At 37.9% G+C, this 12,579-nt stretch overlaps 1 protein-coding gene across 1 annotated transcript; it reads right to left on the bottom strand.

Moving 5' to 3' along the window:
- Nucleotides 1–3,428: 3,428 nt before the first annotated feature.
- LOC133744161 (uncharacterized) lies at nt 3,429–7,089 on the bottom strand. Its single transcript, XM_062172306.1, has 7 exons — nt 6,870–7,089; nt 6,757–6,778; nt 5,765–5,821; nt 5,597–5,678; nt 4,320–4,415; nt 3,980–4,104; nt 3,429–3,895 (listed from the first exon to the last, which is right to left on the bottom strand). The coding sequence occupies exons 1-7, from the start codon at nt 6,970–6,972 to the stop codon at nt 3,649–3,651; spliced, it is 732 nt and encodes a 243-aa protein (XP_062028290.1). The 5' UTR covers nt 6,973–7,089; the 3' UTR covers nt 3,429–3,648.
- Nucleotides 7,090–12,579: the final 5,490 nt, after the last annotated feature.

Raw genomic sequence — 12,579 nt, 5'->3', positions numbered from 1 at the left:
CCTCCTTCCTGAGATGTAGAATTACGATCTGGACGTTGGTTTTGGCGATCAGTCCTCTCAAAACGTCCCCCTCTTCCTGAATGGTAATTGGGTCTTCCTGGATTGCGCACGGCCATTGCGGCGCTTGAAGATTCTGCAGTGGGATGAGAAGCACAAAGGGAACGTTGCTTCTCATCCTGAGCAACCGCTGCATATGCTTTACGAATTGTTGGTAAAGGAATCATCAGAAGAATTTGTCCGCGAACGGAACTGTAAGTATCATTCAGCCCCATCAAAAATTGCATGAGTCTTTGTTGTTCTGCCTGTGGTCCACGAGAAATCTCGGAATAGGTAGCTAGTTCATCCCATAGGCTCTTCAATTTTGTATAGTAGGCTGAGACTGATAGCTGTTCTTGTCAGAGACAGGCGATCTCTCGCTGAATTTCAAAGATTCGTGGGGCATTACCTTGAGAGAAGCGCTCACGAAGGTCTTCCCATACTTCGTGAGCGGTAGGATAGTAGATGACATTGTCACTGCTTTCTGGATCAACTGTGTTAATGATCCATGAGTGAACCATATCATTGCAACGCGACCAAGCAGCACAGTCTTCTGGATCGGTTTCTTCTGAGGGAGCTGTTATTGTACCATTCACAAAACCCAGCTTGTTCTTGGAATTCAGAGCTAGAGTCATAGCCCTCTTCCATCCTACACAATTGTCTCCATTCAGGGGTTTAGAGACTAGGACCAGCCCTGGATGATCTGAATGATGGGTGTAATAAGGATTAGAAAGGTCAGATTTTGACATTTCGGATGTAGGAGGTTTGAAGGAATCGGCATGTGATTTGCCATGGTCTTTTGATGGTGGAACGTCGTCTTTGCCCATGTTGGAACGGTAAGAGACTAAAGAGAAGCTACACGAGAAGATAGAGTGCAGCAAGAAAGAAGAAGAGTCAGGATCTAGTCCTGCTTTGATACCATGAAAGAAGGAGAAACTGACAGGCTGAAGTTATGATTTCATTAACATAGAATCGTATCTTTATACAAGTGTGATTACAATTTGTTCCTACAAGTCAGGAATCTGTTTGCTATCTAAAATAGATAAATCAATCTGCAATAATATGGGAGATATGGCTGATTACTTTCCTTACAGGACGACATTGTCAATTAAGCAAAGATAGAGTGAGAGCTTGGGATGTGTTTGTATTCAATTTTGCTCTCCTACCACATATTTATAGCTGCTGTAACTTTGTAAAACAAGCAAACCAAAATACCAAAAAAAGACTAGGAATGAGTTAACATCCAAAAAGATTGGGACAGAATATATGTTGTTTGACTGAACTAGGAAAAAATTAGGTAGAACCCTCAGTGGTATTGGGAATCGTAGTAAATCTTCCTTGTATGAATAGGAATGGTGAGGACATCATAATAAGGGGACTATTACATGCACTTATTAACACAAAAATTTTCAGTGAGCTTCACATTAAAATGGAAGTTCTATCGGTTTCAGAAATTCTATAATGTGATCAGGAGATAATTTTTCTCTAATTCAATGTATTGATTCCACAGTCCTGGAGCTTAATTTAGTCCTGACTATTATTGATTCTTTGGCTACTCTTTGCTTCAAACATTTTAAATCTTCTTTTATCTAAAGGACATAGATATATAATCGGGATTTGTGGCCTTTTAAATCTCAATTCTCAAGTTTGAATTCATCATTTTGTTTAGGCCAAGACAAGAAATCTAAGATGATGCATTGCGAAACTGGAACTGCGAAACATCGTAAGTACACAATAGTGTTGAAATCTTTAGTATCAGCACTTGGTGTTGTCACTGTTGGCTGATCGAGATGGTGGTTTGATGTAACATTTAGACTTTAGTCGTCAGCTTGTGTGTTTTTTGATTCTAATGCAGTTATTCCAAACAATATAAATTATTAAAATGGTAGAAGGATTTAGGATATATAGCAACTCCATAAATTAATCAGGCTTTTATACACAGGCGGCTAAGCCTGCCCAAAACAGAAAAATCCGGCCGATACCCAACCGGATGTTCACAAAGATTTCTTAAAGCCGGCCTGTAACGGCAAAGGCATAACAGATCTAAATTTCACCATAAATGTGGTTCTACTTCTGCAGTGTCTACAAACCATCACCAAGCTAGCATGGCCTAAACCACACAGAGTTGATTCTATAGAATACCGAGACTTGCATACAGAGCAAAATTGGCTATGGCTATGTCAAAAAAATGTGTGCATGTTCCTCATGTGGCTCCTCTGCTATGTCTTTGATGATGAGGACATCTCTGCTGAGAGCAGACAACTAGGCAATAATGCCAGTAAGTAATTCTATAAGACCAGAACTAGCTGATAATCAAAATCATGGACTATAAACATATACTGTTTTATATATGTTTAAATTTACAAATTGCATGCTTTGGTGGTGTAGATGGGAATGGCAAGCCAGAGTGCAACAACTCTTTACGGGATAAAACCTACAAATCAATGCAGTGGTATCATGGAGGCATTCGATCCGAGTGCTGCTGAATTCCGCAATCAATCCTAATCTCAACTGCAACGCTATCTTCGTCGATGGATCTGTGTAGATGGGAGTGCAAACTAGTTAGCTGGCTAGGATTAACATTCTTTGCCACTTTGATTTTGGTTATTTTGATACATTGTTCTTGGTCCTGTATGGAATAGAATGATTGACGCTTGAATCAAATCTCTCTAGCTAGTACCAAAGCTAGTCTGATGATCCAGATTCATCACAATTTTAGCCAAAACCAAGTTAAAAACCTACATTCATTACAATCTTAAACAACACAGAAACTTAAAAAGGGCAGGTACATACCTATTAGCTCATACAAGTTCAAAACAGTCAGCTCTGGCATATACCAGTGGCCTTCACTTCTGCCTCGGATGTGACCTCAATTTGAGGAGTTCCTAAGTTCACCGTGCCCGGTGCCGGTGCGTCATGCTGAGCTAGTTTGACTGTATCATCCAAAAATTTCTCACCGAGTTGCTCTATAGTGTTGATTATCAATGAACAAGTGATCGACATTTCCTCGTTTAGTACGAGGTAGGAAGGAATTAGTAGTGTGTCATGTCTCAATTCGGGAAGTATAGTTCGAGCCGATATTGATGTTTTTGAGATGTGATCTCAGCCTCTGTTCTCTATTTACCTGACAGAGTTCGACAACCTTTTTAGTCATAGTCCGTGAGAAGAAATCATAACTTGTGAATTCTTTGGGTTAATAATTTTAAATTTAGGCATTTGTTAGCTTGGGCTGCGATATTCCATGAGGATAATGGAAACCCCAAAAAGAAATAAAATGGTCGAGTAAACAGGAGCAAATTTTTCTTGTGGAAATATTAGTTTAGTTCCATTCCAAATGTAACAAATTGCATCAGGTACTGCAAATCCATACAAACAAGAAACAACCATAGATGTAAAAGGAAAAAAACACTGAAAGATGATCATGAAGATATATTTGTTATAAGTTTGGCATGTATTCAAAGATTGATTTGCCAAACCTCTTGCAAGTAAAACGATAAGTGCCAAGGTCAAAACATACACAACTTGGTACTTCATGGTAACAATACTTGCAAACTGACAGGCAACTGAATAGATGTCCGCAAAGATTGCAAATGAATGAGCAACACAGCCAAATCACCTAGAAGGTGGATAACCAGGTGGAGGGTATCCAGCTGGAGGATAGCCTTGAGCCTGAGGAGGAGGTGGATACCCATAGGGTTGCCCGTATACTGGTTGAGGAGGATATCCGACATTGGGAGGAATTTGTTGATCAATGCGAGACATCTGCTGAAACTGAGGTACTGCCATTGGTTGGGGTCCAAACATGCCATCACGCTTATCCATTTCAATCTTGTGTTGTGTCTGCATACATGCACACACACTGCACAAGAAATCAAATGTAAGATCACTAACTTGCAGTCCACCTTGGTGGAGAAAGATCAATGGGAAAAAGAGAACAACTCACCTGCAGTACACCACGTCAGCCAAACAGTTCAATAACTGAGACGCCTCTGAGATTTCTTCACTTCCAACTAGCATTGCAACTATGGAGAAAATACATGCAACTTGTTGTAGGCAGACCATGAAACCCTGATAACAAGAGGAATCATGACTAAAAGTTAAAAGTCAGCATTACTTTACATTAACTTGCAAAAATAATAGATCTGCTGAGTGAGAGTTGCTCAGGGTCTCCGCTAAATGAGAGTTGCATTGTGTGTGGAAATGGGTGACCCTGTGTGTGAGTGTGAGCATACGGGTGCTTGCGTGTGTTATGTGCACAAGCGAAAAACATGATAGAGAGGTACAATGATGCAATTATCACACTGCGTGGTCTGAATATTAAATTCATCTTGCAACAGAAAGCGAGTTGAAGCCACGGAATTCCCAAAGCACAAAAACACCTGAAACATCAAACATAGAAAGGAAATTAAAATCTAAAGAAGGAGAAGCTCTCTGCAGCTGCAAATCCAAGTTACAAGATACTGAAGTATCAAATAAACTTTTACTGAACATAATTTCAAATCATTCTCAGTTATTACATAGGGAAGAGTGCTAATCATGTTTTGCATCATTGCCGGGGGCTGTAAACTTATGGCTAAGATTGTTCAGGGAAGCATGAGTACCATAGGTAATGATAGAGAGGTGTAATTGTTGGACATTGGCTTTAGTGGAGGAGAGGACCTATAGGAATTGCTAGTTCAGTTATCTGGATGGAGAGAAATGGACGAATTTTTTAGGATTACAGGGGACAGATGCGGTGAAGCTGTGTGATAATGTTATCCTAGTCATCTCTTTGGGCTTCTATCACGGTCATTAGGGATGTTCATCTATCTGCTATTTTGTTAGATTGTTAGGTGGCTGTCAGAAGGTTTTTCTTCTTTCTATGGTGAAGATTATTACTCCCTCAAATTCACCTTACTAAAGCAAATTTTGACCCTCAAGTACTCCTCGTGAAGAAGTGATATGATTGCCCATTGGAAACTCCATGAAGGGATAGAGCCAGGTCAAATCTAGCAAATTTGATGATATTTAGGACTGATGGCATTGAGATAGCAAATGGATTGGTTTCTCTGTACTGCATTTAATAAATGCACCTATATTCTGCTAATTAGAAACAACAGATCCCCTTTCCTTGTTATGTTTCTGATCTCAGCACTAGTTGCTATCCTCAGTGCTTCAAGAAACTATTGTGTAGACAGTATAGGTTCTGTCGTGCAATAACAACAGCTTGCTTAGATTAGCTTATTAATTTTTTAACTTTAATCCCAGTCAGTCTGATTTTGAGATGTCATTAAGAGTTAGTCTAAAGTAGATGAAAAAAGTATTAAGAGATATGTACTTCGAAAAAAAACTCGATGTCTTTTAAATTTCTTTAAACTGTAAAGGTCATCTGTAGTTACTAGCTGACTAGATGTCAATGTGACCACTCTCTATCAAAGGCATGACACAAAGACGCTTTGAGAAAATTGTAAAATCTACTAGACTGAACTAAAAGTATTACGACCCTAAATACATGATAAAGTCAAATGTGTAAGGAGACTACATACTAGGTAAGAACCATCTTAAATTAAGTTGAATATACCTCAGTGGCCAGGCAAAATTCAGGGCATTTACTTTCCCCACATCTACCACTGCAGGGCATATAACCAGCACAGCATACATATCTACAACAAACAAATGGACAATAATCAGAACAAAGGCTAAGCTTACTTCATTCTAGAGTTCCAAGGAAGTGAAAGGTACATATTACCTTGACATGTCATTGTAAAGAGCTCTTTTCCGGAGCAAGTATGATGCACACGGTGCACTACAAGGAAACAAAAGTACAACGCGCTATAATTGTAGCCAAAATTCATCATTGCAACCCATAAATAGTGAGAAATGAAAATTGCAAGCCAACAATTAAGAACCAAAATAAATACAAAAAAAAAAAAAAAAAAGGAGACTGCCAAGGTTGAAGCACAAAGGGTGGTGTTCAGAAGACAATGCATGAGTACATTTGATTAATTAATTTCATATGATGGGATGACAGAAATTTGCTCACCAGATATGCACCACAATTCACAAGACAATACCAATATTTACACTAAACCAAAAGGTATACGATAGAATCCGCTTTCATTAGATATGACGAGAAATAATGTAATTGGGTCACTACACATGTCCTACTACATGTTAATCAGTATTCCTCAAATGCTGATCTCATATGAAACAATGTCCTTGTAGATGAACTGGGACACGCAATATAGTATACCCAGTCTTATGACTCTTATCACATAGAACCCCCTAATGATTTTGTTTTGTTTATTCTTAACGAGTAGAATCATTTGAGAGTAACAGCTCCCAAATGACACTGAGAAATCCAATAAGCAAGAGACTTGAAACACTTGACAGGTCAAAGAAACCATTTCGTGACACAGTGGGCAGATAAATATCCAATTTAGAATGAAAACTGAATTCGCTGTTTCTTCAATTACAAATTTCCAATGAAGCTTTACATCCTATAGCCTAATTAAGATTTGCACTACATTTCCATGAAGTACTCCGCGATTTTGAGGCCAATTAAGTTCTTATCAACATGAAAAAAGAAAAAAAGGGAAGTCAACGAAGGTAAGAGCAAGTCAACGGAAGACGATAAACAACAAAGAATGGTGAAAGCTAATTCAGATCTAACAGGAAGCGAAGCAAAGAATCGAACAATAATCAAAGAAGAAGTAATCGAAGCGGATCAAGATCGCTCACCAAAAAAACGAGAAGCAGCAATCTGCAGCAAACATGCAAAGCGTATCAGACACATAATCTCCTCAGATGTAAATTCGAGTTGGAAAGAGAGAGAGAGAGAGAAAGAGAATTACAGCGAGTATCGGCCTGAATGGTTCCCATGAGGTCAGAGTGCCAGAGATTGCGGTAATTCTGGCGGACCTGCATCTTCTCCATGTTCGCCTGAGACGCCGCCATGGCCGCCGAGATCCGAGCTCAGAGAGAGAGAGAGAGAGAGCGACCAAAAACGAATAGAGAAAAGTACTGGAGAGACTTTAAGAGAAAATTTTGAAATGCTTATCAGGGAAGGAAGACTTTGAATGTTATAATAATAAATACAAAGGAAGTTACAAGGAAGAGTGGGCCGGCTTTTTTTTTCATTCCCTATTATTTAAGGAAGGAAATGTTTCTTGTCAAAAAAAAAAAAAGGAAGGAAATGTTGCGCGTAATAAATTTCTTTTCCGCGTCGGAAAATCGAAAAGGTCAATTTTTCCGATGAAGCCGATGTTTTGTTTCTAGATAATGGGCCAAGCTGGCAGCTCCTTTTTCATTACGGGTCGGGTTGGGGACGGGTGGGTGTTAAAAGAAAACAAAAGACAAGTTGGACTTTTATGAATAATAATAAGAAGATTTGTGGAAAGTTCTTATACGTGGATGGTAGGGCGGATCAATGAAAGTACATGTAATGTTGCATTATAACTATATTTTATGAGAGTAGAGGTAATACGGGTATTCGAAGCGCAGTGGTTCAGGGATGAGTTGGCTTAGATCTCTAGTTCGAGTACATGGCCTCTTCAGCTCTGTCCCTGAGAGAGAAATTCTCTAGTACAAGCTGTCATGTGGGTAATTTCACTTGATTTCGTGAAGAAATGTAATGATTAATTGAATTATGATAATATTTGCTTTATGGGAGTACCGACAAAACAGGAGAGAACTAGGGTTGGAGAGAGTTAACAAAATTTGTGCTAGACATGAGGCTGCGGTGGTGGCCTGTCGGTGGGTCACTTGATGATAAGGATGAGGAGTACTATGGCGGCGACTATTTTCTTTTGGTTAGAGCAAGTCCACCGGTCTCTACTTGACCGGGCACCAGCTCAGAATTGATGATGTGTTGCCCAGCTGAAGGAATTTTCATCTTCCACTGATGGATTCTTCACCAGCCAAAACTTGGCTTTGCATGACCAAGGCGAAACAAAAGGGCAGGGCCCTGACTAAACTCCTGACCAGTCAAGCAAACGCTCCAGCTCGGCCCGCCCCCCACGTGGCTGACGTCAGCCACTGACTCCATCTTACCAGACGCGCTGGAGAAGAGAGTGGACTGCACGAAAGAAGCAGGAGCCGCCTTTCCGCGTGGGGGTCACAATTTTGTCCTGTAGTGCCAGACAGGGACGAATGGTACTGCGCCACGTGTCCAGCAGCCGTTGTATGAGGAGAAATTTGATTCCAACGGTCCTTTAAGCTGTATGAAAACAGTTAAAATCGATGAACAGTTTTGATCGGTCAAGAAAAAAAAAGATGGAAACCCATGTCCAGTAGCAGTGAATAGTAACTTGACTGGTCGAATTCTTGACTTCTCGACTTTGCCTTTTCTTGACTACGGGTGAACTTGCTCTTAGAGTCTTGTTTTTAGTTAGGTTGTTGTTTAGGTTACTTTGGTCAATAGTTGGTCCCTACTTGTTTGAGCTAAGGTTGGGTCAAATTGATGTGCTATGGATGTGGTGTCTTTCTTGGGGATGAGTTCGTTTATTTTTGGTTTTATCTTATGGTCAATGTGCTAACAAGCGATCCTTGCACGTGGTTTGGTTTCATTGGGACGCGGTGTGGAAGAGGGTGTTGGTTTTTCTGGTGGTTGTCTATGAGGTGTTATCGAGTTTCTCGGGATTATATGTAGCCTGTGAGGTTCGGCGATATAGTTGGTTAGTGGTTTGGCTCTTTTGGCTCATGGATGTAATTCTTGATGACAGGCCCGTAACTAGTTCGGTTTTTAAGAAGGAGAGTGAGGAGTTCATGTCCACTACCATTCATTCTCATATTATGTAATCTTGGTTATTTTCAATAAAGGATTCTTATTTTCAAAAAAAAAATTTGAATTATGATAAAAACTCTAGTAAGACTGTTGCACCACAAATTGTATGTTAGACCGATAAAAATTTAGCATGCAATATTTATTATTTTATTTATCGAAAACGTCCATACTCTTATAAGACGAAATACTCAAAACACCCACCCGTTGGAATTTTAGCTCACCCAAAACTTCTTTACTAGTTCCACCCCTTATTTTTTCCGTATGAAATGCTTATATTCAGACCTCCATAGCTTCATATTTAGTAAGTGGACAGCAGCTTCCATTAGTCTATCCCTCATGAGCAGATCGCTCAATTGATCTCCCATGGTATTTGTCTCATGAATTTGTGTTTGTTTAACCTGGGCCAATTACAATATACATGAGTCATGAATCTTCCAAGAGCCAGAGGATGGATTGAAATTTCATTCAAAACTGCACTCCTGGAAGCCACCATCTTTGATTCAATATTTCAAGTTTTCAACTATGAAAAAGTTTGAAGATTCACCAATTCCTAAACTTCTTTGAAAATCCATAACCCAAAAAGATAGGTTTCTTGATTTCAACGAAGAGAAAGAGTTTCTACTGCAGAATTTAATCACCCAAAGGGAATTCAAGGTTCTCTCCTAATCATTATGTTCCTATGCAGATATAAATGAATCCCCCAAACTTTTTCAAATTTAAACAAGATGGAGAAGAATACTAGTGAAAAAAGAGCCTAGTCTTGTTCCAATTTCATCAACTGAAGACTCTACTATTAAAAGTTTTCTAAAGAAGCTAATAATGTTAATTTGTTATAGCAATTGATCAAGACCTAGTACTCTTTCACGTTGACTTCTAGAAAACACACAAAAACTAAAGGAGGTCTCCATAGAAGCACCTATAATGCTTACACAAACATAATTACCAGCTATCATTATTATATTGTAAGATATAGTCTTTTAACTTTTGATTACTAGTTTAGCTCAATATTAAAATTTAGATATAACATAGAGTAATGATATAAGAATGCAAGTGAAAGACTAACAAGTCGATAAACGTCTAAAATTACGTTTATGTGATTTCTTTTGCTAGCTAACATTTTTTTTGATGACATTGCTAGCTAACATTTGATTAGTCATGGTTAAGGATCACATCGGCTTGAACATTAGAAATCAACGATCTGGTGGGATTTCTATGCATGATATCTGATGAACAAAACTAGGCTGCACGAAATACCTCTCCAAATTCCCTTCTCTCAAAATTTTCTGTATGAATCTGGATCCAGGCAGATCTAAAAAAAAAAAAATGAGGTTAGTCCTTTTCAAGGGGGATTAAAATGTTCTCTAGTAAAGTGATGAAAGAGCATCATCAAATGCCGATCGGTGTTATGAAAAAAGTGTTGGAAGGGTCAAGAGGTCTGTGCAGCCTGCGGGCTCAAGTGTAATGGATGAAGGTCTTTTCGTATATTGGGCTTAAGTCTCAGAGTTGGTAATACATGGGAACTGAGGCCCTAAACACATGAAAAGTGCAAAATCCAACTATTATGGAAGAAAGTTTTCTGTCTTCCACAATTGCATAAAACACGTAGCTAGACTTGCTGTACAAACCCTATAGATCCGACCGTCTTATTGAAGACCTTCTCATACTCATGACTCATGACGAGTTCTAGATTAAGTCATGAAATCCTTGGATTAGGTTATCGATCTAAAAGTGACATTATAACCCTCCAATTGGATTTGCTTATCTGATTGATGTTTACTCTAAAAATGACATTCTTGTTTACATATGTGTGCAAGGATGAGGATTGCAAACACACTTTTATTGGTCAATCTTATTTTGAAATATTCAATTTTGATTCATTTGTATAACACACGAGCTAAGAATCATCCTATTTTTCAAAAAGTTTAAAAATAAAATAAAAATAGAATAAAATACGTCATCGCTAAAGTTGGGCTATTGAACGTGTTTGACTTTTTTTCTATATAGATATTGATGACATATTTTCAAGTCTAATCCTAACATAACGCCTCAATTGGACATTCCCTAGACGATCGATGTTTGCTTGAAGAGATTCTTTTGTACTTGTCCGGGCGAAAATGAGAATGTTATCTGATTCTTAGTGGTCAGTATTATTTTAAGAGATTCTTATCATATTATGCACTTATTCACTTAATAGAATTTCACAATATACGAGATGAGACAACATGCGAACCTAATTTATTAAAAACTAAAACAAAGACATAAGAGCCAAAAACAGGTTTTTTGATGCTATATGGATATTGATGATATCCTCTCAAGTCTAAACCTAACATTATAACGCCTCAACTGAACATTATGTAAATGGTTGATGTCCACTAGAAGAGATTATTTTGCACTCGCCAAAGCGAAAATGAGAATGTCAAACTAACTCTTAGTGGTCAATATTATTTAAAAAAAATTAATGTTTTATTATGCATTTATTCACTTGATAGAATTTCACAATGCACCGGATGAGACAACATACGAACTCAATTTATTAAAAACTAAAATAAAAGACATAAGCGTCAAAAACTAGCTTTTTGACACCAAACTTTCTTGCTATATAGATATTGATGATATCCTTTCAAGTCTAAACCTAACATTATAACGCCTCAATTGGGTATTCTCTAAACGGTTAACGTCCGCTAGAAGAGTTTATTTTGCACCTATCAGTGCGAAAACTAGAATGTCAAACTGACTCTTAGTGGTCAATATTATTTCAAGAGATTCATGTCTTATTATGCACTCATTCACTTGATAAAATTTCACAATACACGAGATGAGATAATATGCGAATTCTAATTTATTAAAAACTAAAACAAAAGACAAAAAGCGCCTCCAAAACATGCTTCTTGACGCTGAATTTTTTTGCTATTTTCTATAGAAATTAATGATATTTTATTTCAAATTATATATTCGGACTTCGTTGAATGCATCTAATCATGACATTGTAATGCCTCAATTGGTCTCTCTTTAGTGTCAATGATACTCGAAGAGATTCGCATTTACTCGTTTGCGACAAGGAAATAAGGAAATATGATAGACATTACCTTCATTTCATTGCTCATGTTGCTGACTTGCTATGCGAAGTTATCATTCAGATTTTAAGAATGAATTGATCATTTCTTCTCATGATTGATTACTTCTTAAATCTCAAAAATTATCCTAAGAATGAATTGATCATTCCTTCCCATGATTGATCGCTTCTTAAATCTCTATCCTAAGAATGAATCGATCATTTCTTCCCATTGGTTCCATAATTACAGGGCTGAATTTACTCATCAGCGTTTCACCATGGACTTGAAATCACTCATGCAATCATATCCATTTTTCCAACTCTTCTTGGGCACAAATTATGGTTGATTAGCTTATAATTAGTGTATTTTTCAACTAAATTCTGACTTGAGTACCTGGAACAGAGTTTCATGCTATTAGTGGGGGTTGATTAATCTCTTCAATATACCCTAATCAAATTGACATAGACTTTCCAAAGAACCATTGACATGGACTTTCCAAAGAAGGTCTTATCAAATAAAAAAGTTAAAAAGGCATAAGATTTACAGAAGATGGAATATTTTGGCCAAACAATGAACCGTGCAAGAAGCTGGGTGGTGTTATTCAAATTATTTGTGGAGCATTTGCAATATATCAAAATTGAGGGGCAGATGTGCAAAGCACAATCCTTTATAGTTTATATAGCATAGCAGAACTGCAGAAGTGGACTAGCTGGTCTCTTCCTGTGT

The sequence above is a fragment of the Rosa rugosa genome, chromosome 4 (genome assembly GCF_958449725.1).
Source record: "Rosa rugosa chromosome 4, drRosRugo1.1, whole genome shotgun sequence".
NCBI classification, from domain to species: domain Eukaryota; kingdom Viridiplantae; phylum Streptophyta; class Magnoliopsida; order Rosales; family Rosaceae; genus Rosa; species Rosa rugosa.
Note: the sequence above shows the minus strand (reverse complement) of the source record. Positions and strands in the feature narration are given on the sequence as shown.